The 16192-nt window shown below is 45.7% G+C and overlaps 1 protein-coding gene across 1 annotated transcript; it reads left to right on the plus strand.

Annotated features, from left to right (window-relative positions):
- Positions 1-9297: 9297 nt before the first annotated feature.
- On the plus strand, positions 9298-16192 carry metrnla (meteorin like, glial cell differentiation regulator a). The gene is made up of 4 exons (XM_061089779.1): positions 9298-9645; positions 11413-11801; positions 14974-15033; positions 15157-16192. Exons 1-4 carry the CDS (start codon positions 9527-9529, stop codon positions 15468-15470), a joined length of 882 nt encoding a protein of 293 aa, XP_060945762.1. The 5' UTR covers positions 9298-9526; the 3' UTR covers positions 15471-16192.

Raw genomic sequence — 16192 nt, forward strand, 5'->3', positions numbered from 1 at the left:
TGTAATTTTACATATTTATTCAAGTATCAGGACAGATGATGTTTTGTCTGACACCATTCAGCCATTGGTCCGCCCTCTATCCCTGGTTTGTTCTTACGGATGCGTGACCTCCTGTCCTCCGCTCTGAGCATCTGATTTGCTTCCACGTGCGACGCCACGTGACTTCTGACCTGCTGGAGCGTGTCTCCGCACTCGGGGCACATGACCCCACGGGCGTGTGTGAAGCGTGCCTGCCTTGAGAACATGGGAGTGTTGCAGGATCAGTGCTGGAGACGTGCGTTCACATGTAGCGTGAGTGTGTGTCGCACAAACCAACCGGTCAGACGAACTGCTGAGAGACGTGTGTGTTTGTGTGTGTGTCAGACACTGAGCTGCTCAGCTGGGCGGAGCCAAGGTCGAGTGCCGACTCACACAAAGCACAGTAATGAGATCACAGAGCCTGCGTGCTCAGCTCCCATGATCCCTCAGCTGATCGCACAGCTGATCACGCAGCCACGGCTTCCATGTTCCACTCAGTCAGCACAGCAGCCGCTTTCAACTCCGGCCAGAAAACAAAACCCTGAGACGTTCCCTGCGTCCAGCGGCACCTGCTTCGACCTCCAGGTTCCTGCTGTGGGCGTGGCCTTTCAGTCTCAGCGTCTTTCAGGGCGAGTGTATGACTGCTGGAACCTTGGCAGGTGACTCTATGAACCGATCAACCCTCATTCCTCCAGAGGCTCATTTCCAGCCGTTGCTCAGTCAAGTTTGCGTAATGGTGATTAATTAGTAATCCACTGGGAGGCCGTCTCCTCCGAGCTCGACCGGCTCCACTTCAGGCTTCTGTCGTGACCTGGGGCTGAGAGCAGGAAGCTGATCACACAACAGGTTATTTTGTGGTGTCGTGCGCCCTTTATAAATGTCATCCTTCAGGTCTTGGCATGTCTGCATTGTTGTTCAGACCTAAAAACAAAACACATTGGAGGATTTGGCAACCACTTGGCGCTGAGAATTACTGAACTCGATGCTCTTTTCTTTTAAAACTCTCTTCCATGCTCCTCATATTAAAGACGCACACCAAGAAAAAACTTGATGATGTAATTTAATCATTCTATACTCGGGGAAAACGAGAACAAAAAAGAACAAATGTCTCCCAGTAAGTGTGACTGTAGCTCTTCCCTCTGCTTATTTAAGTTTGTGGTATTTCCTTTAAAACACGCCTGTAAGTGTCAGTTTTGCAGTTGTGTTGAGGCAGTGATGATACATCTGCTTCACAATTCAGGAAGTTCTAATCAAACAAGGCGCTGAAACCAAATTCAATACACTGCACATTCTGTTGACCTGCGAGGTGACGAATGATTGTTTCCAGGTTGCAGAGCCTCTTCATACACGAGCCGATGGCAGGAGGAGGAACTCAGGATACGAGAGCACACACATTCTATCTTGATCCGCACTTGTTGGACAGAAGCCATGAAAACCAAACAACAAGAAATGTACACGCACCAGTCGAGGCTCCCAGAGTCATTTTAATAACCTCCCATGTAAGATTAAAGGTAAATAAAAAGTGTGTGGGAGCCTCAACTGGTGTGTGGACATGTCTGGTCTTCAGAAGGAAGATCTCTGATGTGTTTCAGAAGTCTGTCTAAAACTAATATCATCATGCACGCTCGAGTTAAAGCAGATTACAAACCATGGAATACATTAACAAGTCTTATCTAAAGGACGACAGAACACACAGTTAAATAAGTTAAAATGTTTTGTCCTGTTTAGGAAAAAGTACCTTTTAAACATTTTACTAAACATGAACAAATAGAGTTGTACTCAGGTGAAAGTAAAAGTACCACACTGACTTTTCTCTTTGAGTAAAAGTAAGTAAGTACTTGCTTTTAAATACAGTTATTAACAGTAATAGTAATTGTTGGGTGGAGCCGTCTCCCTAATGGAACATGATACTGGCTCAGTATCGATGGCGTTCGTTTGTTCTTCACCAGAGATTCTGTGGCTTCAGAGTAAGAGTGAGAAGAACCTGAAAATAAATCTACTTAAGTAAGCATACACATATATAGTCATGCATATATACAGTATATATAGTCCCGCATGTATATACTGTATATGTCTACATCATAGTCTGACAACCTCAGGAGACTTTTTGACCCCTTTTGTTTTCTTTACCGACCTTATATGTTTTTCCTGACCCCCCTTTTATCCCCACGAACCTGTCACTTCCTGTCACTTCCTGTCACTTCCTGTCACCTCCTGTCACTTCCTGTCACTTCCTGTCACGTGCAGCCACAGCTGTCACCAGCTTGTGAATCCGCAGATGAAGCGAGTGTCACCTTCAGCTCGGACCGCGCCGGTGTCGGAACTCTGGGTTTTCCGAAGTCCAGCTCTGGTTACGGGTGCAGAATGAGATCCATTGAGAAAGGTGCCAGAGGATCCGTATAAAGGCTTCTCTGTGTGAATGTTCCATGAACCAGGCCACTGGGTCAGAATTCCTATAAAGAGCCATCGTTACTCGGTTGAAACTGAGATTTGACTGATTGTTTGGTTCTAAACAGTTTGTTGGTTTGTTTCTTCAGGCGGACCATGTGCTGATACAAAAACTTTGCATGTGGTTGGATACAATAGGCCGACTGTTCTCCTCTCCTGCATTTCCTTTTCTCATTTTCTCTCCTTGTGTAAACACATGTGCTTGTTAAAGTGAATCATACTGAGAGAGCTGGGCCTGTTGGCTGGCTGTGTCAGCTGCGCCTGAGCTGCAAGAAACATTCACTTCCTTCAGGAAAGAAAAAACTCAAATAAATGTTAGTTCCTTAGTAACTTAAAGTGTGGTCATGACATTTTGGGTTCAGCATTAACATCAAAGCATCATTTTAAAGGTAATACAAAGGCAGAGCTTGGACAAATGTTCCATTTCGTTTCAAGCTCTTTTTTTATAAAAGTAAATGATTAGCAGATCATATTTTTGAACTTGTTTTAACGTACAAATAGATATTTAAAGGAAACAGGTTGAAATTGTATGTGAGTGTTTGAAATATTAATCTACAATGTGACTGAAGCTCTCTGAAAAGTGTCAAACGAGTAAAGAGTGTCAAGTACAGCAATTTAAATTTACTTAAAACATAAAAAGTGAAAGTACTCATTTTAAAGAGTGACCCCAGGGTGTTGTTAAAACATTCTGGGTTCAGCATTAATATCAAAGCATCATTTCAATATTAACGCAAGGTGGAGCTGAGTTTAACTACTTATCCATCATCCTAAGTAATCATTGATTTGTCCTGAAGTGCCTTTTCTCTTAAAGTAAATAATTAATAGATTATTTCGGCCTGTTTCTAATCTTTTTGAGCTTGTTTCAACTTTTTAAATATACACTATATATAAAAGTACAGAGATAATTGCTCTAGAATAAAGATAAATTGTCACAATATTCCTGAAAATAAACTTCACCAGTTATGTGAGTGTGTGAAATACTAACCTACAGAGGTTTGAAAATACCTGAGTAAGGATTGTCAGTACTTGAGTAAATGTACTTTGTTTCCAGCTTTGTCTTCTTTCACGTGGAGAACGAGGATCAGAGATAAAGAAATCAAAAGCAATCAGGGCCTCATCTGTCAGATCTCTGCATCTCTGATGGAACACACGACCAACTCTGCACATGTGAATAGAAATCTGTTGTTTTATATCCCCCCCAGTTAAATGTTTAAATGTTTCTTTGTGATGCTCAGTCTAGGTTGAGGCAAAGTTTTGCACAGGAACGCTGCCGGAGTCTGTGGGTGAACGGAAGGATCCGATCTCCCCGGTCGGATCAGGGAACTTGGGAACTGACAAAGGAGGTTCGCTCCTGCTTCTTCTCTCCCTCCCCCCACAGTCTCGGTGAATCTACCATGGCTGTCACCCGGTATCAGTGCGCCTAATGGATGAGGCTTTTTGTGCACCGCATCCTGGCCCCGGTCGGGCGAGCTGGAGAATGAGTGCCCCCCCCCTTCAAGGAAACCCTTGTGTCACAGGACCACGAAGAAGACGAAGGGACGCGGAGCCGGAGGAAGAGAATCAGATCACCGCAGCTAATCTGGAGAGCGGAAGTCGTGCCTGAGAAAGACTGCTTCAAACACACAGAACCGCTTTTTCCACGGGGAGTCAGACTTCACCTTGAATACCGGTCCCTGCCTTCCTCTGCCCGCGCGCGGTTATGCCGGGTCACAGATGGGCTAATCCTCAGCTTCAGAACCACTTGGATCCCCGGGCCTAATCCATATCTGATCCCTGTGAAATTTGAAGGCAGACCGGCGTTGAGTTCACATTTTTATTGTGCAGCTTTCATAAGAGATGCCCACCTGCCAGAGCGAGCTCCGACCCACATTCTTCTTATGAGCCCCTCGGTGCCGCAGGTCAGGTTTCTGTGAGCTGCTGAGAGAGGGATGTGAAGGAGCTGATAGCGCCGTGTTGAGAACAGCTTGAAGGCATCAAGGGCTAATTCAGCATGGACTGGAGCATGTCGCTGGGTTGAGGCCTAGCCAACATCTAATCTCCTCTTCCACCCCGAGCACGGCGAAGGGGCCAACCATGACCTTCCTCTAGTTTTCTCCACTCCTTGTGTGTTTTCCTCTCTCCCACAGTTACAAACACAAAAGCTACGTACATCACCATCGGGGCCGAAAAAACAAAACACAAGCTTTGTTTTTCGTGCCATGCGGAAACTTCTGGGAATTCTGAGTGAGACGCACCAGTTGCTGCATACTTCAAATATGTCACTTTCTTCCCACATATTTTGACAGAGACTGGATGTGTGGACTTTACTCGCAGAAACACAACCAGGGACCGGGGCTGATGATTGAGACACGGGCTGGAATGTACACTATTCCCTTACCGTGTTGTTTGAGCAAGAGGCTAAGACTGTCAGAGTCGTGTGAGGTGTCGGAGGAGATACAAGCGCCAAGTCTGTCTTCTGATATGACCGGCACTTGAAAATGGCAGGGCTCTTGTTTGCCGTGAGGAATGTGGACTCAGGTTGGAGCTCAGCTGCATTTCTGACGGTCTGGAGCGGGGCCAGAGAGGGATGATGACAGGCGGACGGCCTCCCGATGGTATCAGCACCTTGCAATCTGCTGACGCATTCCAAGAGATATCGGACATGCATGTGTGACTGCAGTTTACAGTTTATCTGGCAGAGATAGCTCGCTGAACAAAACAGGTCGGGACTGGCTCTGAAAAGAAGCCACAGTTAAGGCTTTCATCAAACTGGTTCTCGGATCAGCAGGGTTTAACGTCGAAGGGAAGGTTGTTGAAAATTAACTCCAGACGGGTTTTCATTCACCAGCACGGAAGATCAATAAACTGTACTTATAAACGCAGAGCAGAGAAATGCCATCGTGGGGAACAATAGGTTTGTTCACTGTCCGCGATGCCTCGGAAACACAGTTCTCTTGTTCGGTCGGAGATGAGTCTGGTTTCTTGTTTTCACCACAGCGAGACAAACAAGGACAAACAAGAGTTGAAGACCTTAAAATCACATCCTGTCAGGAGCCCAATTTACTTTACGGCTGCTTTTTCACCTGGAGGTTAACTCCGGGCATAAAAAAGAGTGGCACTCAGTGAGAGTTTGGGACAACAGGCCTGACAAAAAAAACAATCCGACCCCTCCCCCCCGAACTTCTTCCACCTCCTTGACTCCATAAACTGCACTTGTATCCTACCTCACTATCCCAGGCTACAGAACACTTATTTACCCAGTGCACCTAATCCTCGTATTTAAACTTGCTCCTACTGCTTCGCTGTTGAACGTCAGGGCCCCTCTGCCAAGTTTCAATCTAAGACCAACAACAGGAGCGCACCGTATGATTAACTGTCTGTTTTCTTGTCTGTCGGCAATTTCTTTTTTCTCCCTCCTCGAGCCCCCCCGCCCCGCTCCCACCAGCAGTGAAACCTCGGACAGGTGGAGAGTGAGAGCTGAATTTGCTTCCTTTCAGCTGCAATGAGAGAAAAATAACAAACCCGGGCAGCAAGTGATCAAGCAACTGGAATAACAAGATGAGGGCAACTGCACTCTTCTTTAAGAAGGCCAGAGACTCTGTGGCTGATTGTGTCACTGTCACCAGGTGCTGAGGAGGAAGGAATATTATTTGCATTATAGATTTATCTCTTTAATACAGTAGTGTATATTCACTACTAGTTTCATATAGTAGAGTGTAGTATAGTATAGTAGTTTGTTAAAGTATAGCAGACCGTATCATGATATAGTATAGTCAAATATAGAATAGTATAGTACAGTATAGAGTAGTGTAGTCGCCATTGCTAAAGGCTACGTTTTTCAAATTGCTTGTTTTATTTGAACAATATTGTATAACCCCGAAAAAAAACAGCAGATCCTCCCAGTTGTTAGAGTGGAACCTGCACATTTTATATAATAATTGACTTACGTGATTGATTGATTAGCAATATTCATAATTTTGCAGTTGATGAACTAGTTGTTTGTGCTCTAGTTTGGAGTCTGTTGTTCAGTCACCGACATTAAGTACTTTAAAAACTCCAATACACTTTGTTCACACTTAAAAGTACTGCTCTAAATACTCAAGGCTGGAAACAAAGTGAAATAGTTATTGACAGCAGAACCGTTGAGTGGAGAACATTTTCTCACTCAGTTTGATAAGTGTCCATCGTGGTAAACACAACTTGAACGTACAGTCTCATCTCTCACGTTTAGATAAGTACCATACAAGTTAATTTACAAATAAAGTTATTATCTTGTATACTGGCTGGCACATTACTTCTTTACTGCACTGCTATAAAACTACATAAACAGAGACTTTTGACTTTTAAGTTCAAAATCTATTTTTTCATTTTCATTTATTGTGTTCAGCTTCAACCAACGCCGACATCACTTGAGGCAACTTGAACAAGTACAAGTATTGTGTCAAATAGCTTTTACATAAACAGTAGCACTACCAACACCTGTAAACGCACTTTGATGCATGGCACGAGCTGCTGGAGTCACCTTCAGTTGTTAAACACAGCAAGGGGTGTGGTTCAAAGACATTATTAGGAAACTCATACAGGTGTATCCATTGTGTTCCAGAGCAGGTGTAATAGTGACTGCTCCTCAGACATCGTGTCGAAACACGCCTTGAGGTTCTCTTGACTCATTAAAAACTCCCAGACAGAAACCAGAGCACACACTCAACAGCCAGCGTTCTAATCCAGATTATGCAAACAATAAAAAGTTGCACAATGTAGAAAATCTGGAAGATGGTTGAGAGTTTCTGCTCTTTTTTTTTTACAGAAACTAAAAACCCTTCTGCACATGCATCCGAGGTTTCTTCCCAGTGGTGGCATGCAGCCCAAGCCAGGACATGCACACTCTCCAGTCAGTTATCCCAACACGTCCATCACCAAACAGCCATGACCAGTTCCATGTCCCTGGAAACTAAAGAAGAAAAGTAACAGTTAGAAGCTGCTCTAGTTTCCCTCGTCAGACGGGTTTCTTTCCCATGCAAAACACCATCCACACGCAAAACATCTTTTTTAAAAGAAAACGCACATGAGTGATGAGTAGTTTATGTTTGCTGATGCACTCAGTTCTAACGGACCCCCGCTGCTCTACAAGACCCTGCAGCTCTTTTTAAAATCAGAAACAACGCTACGTGAAAACTGAGGCTCGGGACTGTCTTCAAACTTTGGTTGGAACTTCTGTGTCATAAAGTAATATATCAAAGTTAATAATAATTCCACAATTTTTATTGGATATAATGAAATGACTCCTTGACCTGAGAGCTGTGTGGAAAAAGTGGTTTGGTTTTTCTGGGATGAGGTTTTCCAACGTCCCACTCCTCTTGTAAAATGAACCACTGTGACATTGTTGTAATTCTGGGGCACATAAAGAAACATTCCAAGTTGTGTTTGCTTGACGAATACTTTCATTCATTTGCTCATCGATGGGGCCAATATTTGCAGATTATTGTGGGAGCCATGAACAGAAGATTGATGGTTTTCAATGGCAGTTGGTTCTTCTGTGTCTCGAAGAATTAACGTCAACATAAATAACAGCTCAAAGATGAAGATACAGAAGCACAACATGTTGATCCTACATCCACTGATGCAAATAACTGGATAATTATACAAACACGTTGTTGTTATTCGGGTAATTACTACTTAGCTGTTAATAACACAAATACACTAATCCTCAGCTCTTGCATCTCAACACATTGCACAACTGCTGCAGACTGTTGCACAATGCAAGTAACACTGAGCAAAGTTATGTTTCTGTATCACAGTTAAACTTAAATGTAAAATCCTGGCGGCTGCTCACGCCAGTTTTACTCACTTCCTGCTTAATGTATCAAGTGGGTTGTTATAATGATGATGTTTAAAATTTTATTCACATAGCAATATTTTAAGGTAAGAAACTTTTGTGTCTGGTTTGACCAAAGGACAAAATGTGAGTCTTCTGTTGTTGTGCTCAAAAATCTTGACTCTGATGCTGCCTTCAGGTGCTGTCAGAACTTTGCCACTTGTTGTTGGATAAGTTTTACAACTCATATCAACGCGTCTCAAAAAAGTTTCTGTGGTCTTCAAACTACGGAGCTGTAATTTTAAATGTAAAAGGACACGGTTGAGGTACAATATATCTTAATAACAAGTGCATTGAGGAATAAGAGAGGACCAATGACAAAACAGAGTATAAAAAATACAAGTAAGATTAGTTACAAAAATATAAAACAATAAAGTAAAATAGCATGATAAATAACAAATGAGAAGATAATGAATGTAATATTGCACATATTAACATATATATCTTCACATGTGAATGATGTAAGTGACTTGAGTAACAGGTTAACAATGATATTGCACTTATTGATATAGTTTACAGGATAATAATGTAAGTGATATTGTATATGGAATAATACAAATAACATTGCATATTATATATAACACAGGGTGATATTGCATATGTTGAGCTGTAATATTGTACACGCTTAATAGGTAATATTGCAATATGTGTATTCTGTGTATATATGTATTCATCTATAATAGAATTGCTCTGGGGTAATGGTTAAAATGCAGTGAAACCAATTTCCTATTGAGATAAACTGTGACGGATTATAAAAAGCAGGTAAGGAAAATGAAGTGTGTTAAGAGAATAAAAGTTATAAATATACAAATACAATAATAGGTGACGAAACCAGGTACTTCTTACTTATGGTCAGAATAACTTTTACCAACTATATATGAGCACTGAAATGACACGTTGAGGTAAAGCTGTGAATTCGGAGGCTGGGCCGAGCCCCTGAACGCAGCACAGTGGGCAGTGGTGGACGGGGTGTGACGCTGAGACGCATTCACGGCTCCCGGACTCGAACCGAGAACACACGGTTACCGGATCGCTGTCACCACCGAGTTCCACCGAAGAGCCTGAACCTCCTGCGAGCCTCCCGGGGACAGGACGAGGGGACTCCGGGTAGACGAGGCGCAGCGGACCGGGCCCACATGGAAACAACGACATGTAGTCGGGAACCACGGCGGCGGACTTGATCGTAGTTTCACCGGGGACGCAACCATGCTCAGCCCGGGCCGGACGCTGGCCTCCCGGCCGCCACTCCTCCTCCTCCTCCTCCTCCTCCTCCTCCGGACCGGTTCGTGCCAGTACTCCAGCGACCAGTGCAGCTGGAAGGGCAGGTGAGCGTCGATCGGTTTGGACTCGATCGGTTAATCGATCTGAAAGCGACGCGATTTAAAAGTGTTGGCTCGAAAAGCTGCTGCGACCTGAAGTGACTCCGATCACTAAACTCGAATCCACAGCGGAGTTGGAGTCAGAAATGAAAACAAAAAAAACTACAAAGATGGCCAAGAGTTTATGAACTTTATCCATTTAGAGAAAAAGTGCAGTTGTTAAACAGAACCAATACAGGTTTGTTTATAAATTAATTATTGACTCAAGTATTTGATCATTGTAAAGCTCTTTTTGACTCTTAAAGTTTTTCTAATACTTTTTTGCTGAGAAGGATTTTCACTTTGGAGCATAAATATAAAATAAACATTAAATTAATCTTTTATTCACCCTTTCCAGTGATTGGAAATTCAATCAGCTTCGGTATTGAGATGTTTTGCTCATGTTTTTCCCTCAGGGTTATTAATAATCCCCACAGACCCTTTTCAAACTATATTCCATGTACAGATGAAGTATAGTTGTTTAATATTCTGAGCAGATTGTAAAAAACCACTGGAAAGTTTCACCTCCCATCAAACATCTGCTGAGATCTTGTGTCCCTGAGTCTGCTCCTCACAGGCTGTGGTTTGGTGTCTCCTCCTCCAGTCCGGATGGGAGAGACTCAGCACTTTGAGCTCCCAGCCGAGGATCTGTTGTTCATTAGTGAGCCTCTCCACTAATCTCCTCTAATTGCATGCAGAAGTGATGAAGTTAGAAAGGACTTAATTAGAGGCGAGCGGAGCACGGCCTGGTTCCGGGTCCTCGGCTGCAGATGCTCAGCTGGTGCCGCGGGTAACTTTAGATCTGTGGCAAATCTGAATTTCAGCATCTCATTTTCAGGGAAACTGGGCGTTTCTCCCCCAGAGTCCAACCACTGGCTTGGCATGCGCCCGCTGGTCGACTGCTGATGGCTTCCTGCCGCTGGCTTTGCCACAGAATGACTGACAGACCCGGAGTTTTTTTTTCAAATCCTGACCGGGCATTAAGTTCTGGAGGGAGTCATTCGGTCACGCTGGCGCCAGAGTCCGAAGTGCTGCCCGGACGAGTCTCTTCCAGGCTCTTTGGTGTCTTGAAAGCGAGGGGAGGTTCGGTGCGTGACCTGCATTTGCACTTGCATGCAGCAGGCCCAGCTACTGTTGCTGCTGTTGTCTGCCCAGAAGCCCCTGTGTCCCTCCATTCATTCGCTGCTGCTTCCAAACTCTTCCCAAAGGCAGCCTGCCAGGCACCGGCGCGTTTTGCCAAAGCCCCGGGACGAACAATGTGGCGTGGGGAGTGAGTGCCGGAGCCGAGGTCGCTCGGGCTGCTCCGGCTCGTGACTGGTCATGCAGCCAGGCTTGCACACAGACGGTCATTAATGCTTTGGGAGAGGAATGTGGTCTCACGTCCTCAGAGGTTGCCCCAGGGTCTTCACCTTGGTTGGTTCATTCAGCCTCAAAATGACCAGAAAAGGTTTCTTAGATATTGAATCATCTCTTAAGGTTGGAGTGGCACAAGGTAGAGCTCAGCGGTAAGCCAGGGCCCAACAGGCCTTTCAGTTCAAGCTGCACCTCTCTCCCTAAATGTGCTTTCTTTCACCAAGGTCCATCAATATAATAAGCAAATATGATAAGCTATTTTTATGGAAACTTGCAAAAGACATAAAAAACAACCAACAAATAAAAAGGGGTGAGAACTCAACCTCCGAGTAAAAAGGTTCGTGGTGATTGACCCCTCCTCCTCTCCTGTTTGTCCTCCAGCGGTCTGACCCATGAAGGCCACACCCGGGACGTGGAGCAGGTGTACCTCCGCTGCTCCCAGGGCTCTCTGGAGTGGCTCTACCCCACGGGCGCCATCATCGTGAACCTGCGGCCCAACACGGTCTCGCCCGCCGCCGCCCGCCTCTCCGTCTGCATCAAACCCTCGGAGGAGTCCAGCGGCACCAACGTCTACCTGGACCGGAACGGGAAGCTGCGCCTGCTGCTGCGGGAACAGGACCAGGCGCAGGGCAAGGTGCAGTGCTTCAGCATCCAGGAGGGGGCGCTGTTCATCGAGGCCGTCCCGCACACGGACATCAGCCGGCGGATCACAGCGTTCCAGTATGAGCTGGTCAGCGAGCGGCTGGGGGCGGGAGCACAATCGCCTAGTGGTGAGACATTTTAATACTTCTACTGTAGGATTATTAGTGGTGAGCCTGTAGATAAAGGTCTTGTACTTTATCTGAGCAGCCGTTGTAAAGGTCTGCAGATCGATTCCCTGTGGCACTGGGCTCCTTTGTCCCCTGGGCTGGGTGCTGTGACATCTACTGCTGGAAACTGTTATTCACTGGGACTCTAAGAACAGGAAACTCCACGTTTGCTCCAAAAACGCTGAAGCCAAAGCTCGAGTCGTCTGAGCGTTTTGGTTTCGGGGTAAAATATACTTCTTGTCAAACCGCAACTTCCACTGCGAGTATCATGAAGCTTTTATTCTTCAGGAACAAATATTAAAATGTCCACACAGGACTTAGAAACACAGGACCTCCGTTGAAAAAACAGCCGTGTGTTTTCACGCTGCGTAGCTGCCAAACCTGCACGGGTTCCAGCTGGGCAGGCCGCTGTGTTTCTTTCCACCGAAAGCAAAAATATGAGTGGTAGAGAGAGAGGGAGAGAGGGAGGGAGAGAGAGAGAGAAAGAGAGAGAGATCTGTAGCGTAATCTGTTGTCGTTTTGCATATTTTTTAATAACCCTCCATTGACGTTGAGCTCGATAAATAAAACGAAGCAGTGGTTTTTTCGCCTATTATGCAACACACACTGGAGTCGAGTCTCTCAAAGTGCAACAATAACACACACACACACACACACACACACACACACACACACACACACACACACACACACACACACACACACACACACACACACACACACACACATCTAAGCATCTAAGCCATAACTAGTGTTGGGAGATCTCAGTTTCCTGATGATTCACACAGACAGTGGTCTTGGGTCAGGTGGTCTCGTGTCAGGTGGTCTCGGGTCAGGTGACGCCTGGACCGGGGTTATTGATCCCTCCTCCTTCTTCTTCTCTTCTTCTTCTTCATCCTCCTTTTTTATTTTTTTTCCTGCTGTTTCATCAAATCGTTCCTCTCCCTCCGTCTTCTCCCTGACCTGCTGTGCTGGGATTGAGCTGCTCACCATCAAGATGGAGGAATGTTCCTCCAACCAGATGTTGGGAGGAACTTCTAGGAGCATACCCCCCCCCCGCCCCCCCCCCCACTCCCTTTTAGCTCGCTTAAATTATTCTCCCCCTTTCCTCCCCTCCTCTCCCCATTTCCTACCTCTTAATTTCTTTCTTGTCTATTTATCATTCTCATATTTTTCTTTTCATTCCTCACCCCCCCCCATCATACTTGTTCCCCTCGTCCCCCCCCCCCCCCCGGCTGTTTGAAGTGGTTTTCGTCTGTTCCGAGTGGTATTAGCAAGTCGTGCTCCATTACCGTGGAATGCGTCAGGCCCCAGATGTCGCAGGGACATCATGTGCCCCTCCACTCCTCCTTTTACCACTCCTCCCATCCCTCATCCCTCTCTCTGCTCGCTGTGAAGTGGGTTTCGGATCAGAGCGGCGCTGCATGTGCAAGGGCCAGAGAGCGAGAGATGCTGACTCGGCTTCCAACCCATTCCTGCGGTTCTGTTTCATGTCTGACATGTGAGAGCTCTGCTCCGCGTCGGATGAAAGAAACAGCAAACCCCTGGCTCTCGGCCTCGGCTCGCCGCTCGCCGCTCGGCTCGCTGCCGCGGCAGCGTGCAGCCTCACTTCTAAGTGCCTCTTGCACTCGGCCACGGCCTCTGGGCGAGGTCGGCCGCTCTGAAGTCTCCCGGCTCTCCAGCTGTTCTTAAGCCGTCCGAGCTCGCGGCTGATTGACCTGTGACCTCTCCGGTGCTGCGGCAGTGCCTCATGTTGCTACACAAGCTGACCGGAGCCAGACTCCGCCCTCACCCTATATGCTCAACTTCACAAACCAGCTCAAAATAAGCTCCTTAAGATGATAGAGGGACTCATTTCTTCTTCAGTTCAAAGTGGCGGTCGACATATTTGTCTCATGACTGCCTGGCTTCTAAACTAGATTAATATTTACGCTCGGCTTTACGACCAGATGTGTAAAGGGAGGTTTCTCCTCTGATTCTGTTGCCCCGCCCTCAGCCCGCTGCTGCTGACTTGACATCCCCCCCGACCTGCCCACTCTGCTGCTGTAAGGAAAACCACAGCGGGTCGGGGGGGCTAATGAAGGCGTTGGGCTGATGCTTGCCGCAGGACCACCTGAGTCAACTAATAGACTCGACTGGTCTTGTTTTAGGCCCTTTCTCCTGCAATAAAACATAAAACCTCCAGTCAAAGGTGAAATCTAACAGGTTTTTAAAGAGTCATTTCAGTGAATTCACTTTTTTTACACCCAGTTATTTGCCCTGTGGATCTGAGGCGATTCCCTCTCAGGGTCTTTTTATTGCTCCAGACAAGACGTTATAGTAATGTCCTTTTTTATGATCTATTCTTATCTGCATCTTTAGAGGCTATTTCAAAAACTCTCCTTGATGTTGTGGTTGAGATTGTGCCGAGTGCTTCGGTCGCAGCAGGTCTGCTAAAGCGCTAACAGAGCTCGGGTCAGAGAGGTAGCTCCGCCTCTCTGCTCCTCTTATCCTTTTCATCTGGTCCTTGTTTGTCATGGGGTGTCAAGGGTTTCCTGTTGTGGTGGGGGAGCTTATGGAACAGCACCCTTGAGCATTAAACACACATGGACGCACGCAAACCCACACACACTAAGATTCACGTACACAGCTTAGCATTTTTGTTTGCAATTATTACCTTAATTTTATGTCCAGCAGCTCTGTTTGGTGCAAAACCTTTTAAAATTGTAATCATTTGCAGGGAGGGAACATTTTAGGACTTTCCAGTGTGTGTGTTCCTGTACCATATCAAGCATAGACCCTTCAGACTGAGGACATTTTTGGAAAGTGAGGATATTTTGACATTTTCCCTCCAAATTTTTCAAAGGGCTGTTTGAGTGTTGGGACATTGTTATAGAGTCAGAATTAGGTTTGGGTTAGCATTAGGCATTTAGTCTGGATGGTTTGGGTTCACTTCACTAAGATAGAAGTACAAACGTGTGTGTGTGTGTATTGTAATACATATTCCGATATGGTTGGACCAGTTGTTGACGCATCAACAATCTTTTTGTCATGCTGCCTGTCCCGCTGTCCCAAACAAATCATTGTTTTCTCCTGTTTCTGTTTGTAGTTCTCAGCCAAACTCATCCATCCTCTCTCTTGTGTTCCCTCTTAGCACCTTGTCAGCCCTGCAGTGACGCTGAGATGCTTCTTGCAGTTTGCACCAATGACTTTGGTAAGTAACACTGCTGTTTTGCAGAATGAGAAGCTTCCTGCTGGTGAATGTCATATGAAAAAACAATCTGTGGAGTGTGTTCCCTGTATCTAAACCTCTGTCTTCCTGCTGTGCTGTTTCCAGTGGCACGGGGCAACATTAAGAAGGTGGAGCAAGAGGAGGACCACTCCTCTGTCACTGTGGAGATCAGTCGCCTCTACAGACAGAAGACCCAGGTCTTTGTATCTGGTGGTGTGAGGGTGCGGAGCTGGACCGGCCGCATCAAGATGCCCGTGCACTGTGGGGTGAGGTCCGGGGGGGGCGATTTCCTCTTCACTGGGACTGTGAGGTTTGGGGAGGCCTGGATGGGATGCGCCCCGCGTTACAAGGACTTCCTGCGGTTGTATCACGAGGCGCAGCAGCACGGGAACAACCCCTGTCAGCTGGACACTGATTGACAGGGGTACCTGCCCACGCCTGGAAATATGACAAGTCTTCCCCGGGTGGTGGGGGGGGGGCAGAACCAAGCGTTAGTGCTGAGGAGAGAAGAGGCTGACGGACCGGCCCAGCGGCAGCGCCCCTCTCCTCTCCTGCTGTCTGGAGACTCTTTGGAGACAATAGACCCTCATGCAACAACCATTCACATGAACAGATTTGTTCTGAAACAGAACATATGAGTGATTTTGGAGAACATGCCGCATTCACCAAATTTGCGTATTTTGAATTTTTCTTTCGGGTACGAACACAATTTAGGATGAGAATACGAGAATGTTCTTGCATGAGGGAAAACAATGCACTTGCATTATCGCTGGACTCTCCATGTTCTCGCTGTGGAACATGATGCAGCATGGAATGTGTTCGGACTGCCTTCCCAGGTTTTAAATGTAGCAGAAGCCGTTTGGTTCCTATGTGTATAAAATGTGAATGAACGTTGTATATTTTGAAGCTCTGTGTGCTTTGTAAAAAGCTTGTTGTACAGTTCTGAAGTTATTTCTTATGACAGAAATGTATAAAGTGAAATCTTCTTATTTTTATTTTGTTTAAAAAATGATCCACAATTAAACGCCTGAATTCATCCATGTGCTTTTCAGGCTGCACAATTGTTTAAAAGAAAAAAGATAACAAAGAAAAAAACAGAAAATTCAAAATGTTTTTTTTTGCTCTTGAGAATAAAAGCTTA

Source organism: Limanda limanda, chromosome 17 (genome assembly GCF_963576545.1).
Source record: "Limanda limanda chromosome 17, fLimLim1.1, whole genome shotgun sequence".
NCBI lineage: Eukaryota > Metazoa > Chordata > Actinopteri > Pleuronectiformes > Pleuronectidae > Limanda > Limanda limanda.

Excerpts from the sequence above, each read along its gene's own strand:
- metrnla (XM_061089779.1), top strand. The coding sequence starts at position 9,527 with ATGCTCAGCCCGGGCCGGACGCTGGCCTCCCGGCCGCCACTCCTCCTC. Across the intron at positions 9,646-11,412 it reads CAGTGCAGCTGGAAGGGCAG|CGGTCTGACCCATGAAGGCC; the intron begins GTGAGCGTCGAT and ends TTTGTCCTCCAG. Across the intron at positions 11,802-14,973 it reads GGGAGCACAATCGCCTAGTG|CACCTTGTCAGCCCTGCAGT; the intron begins GTGAGACATTTT and ends GTTCCCTCTTAG.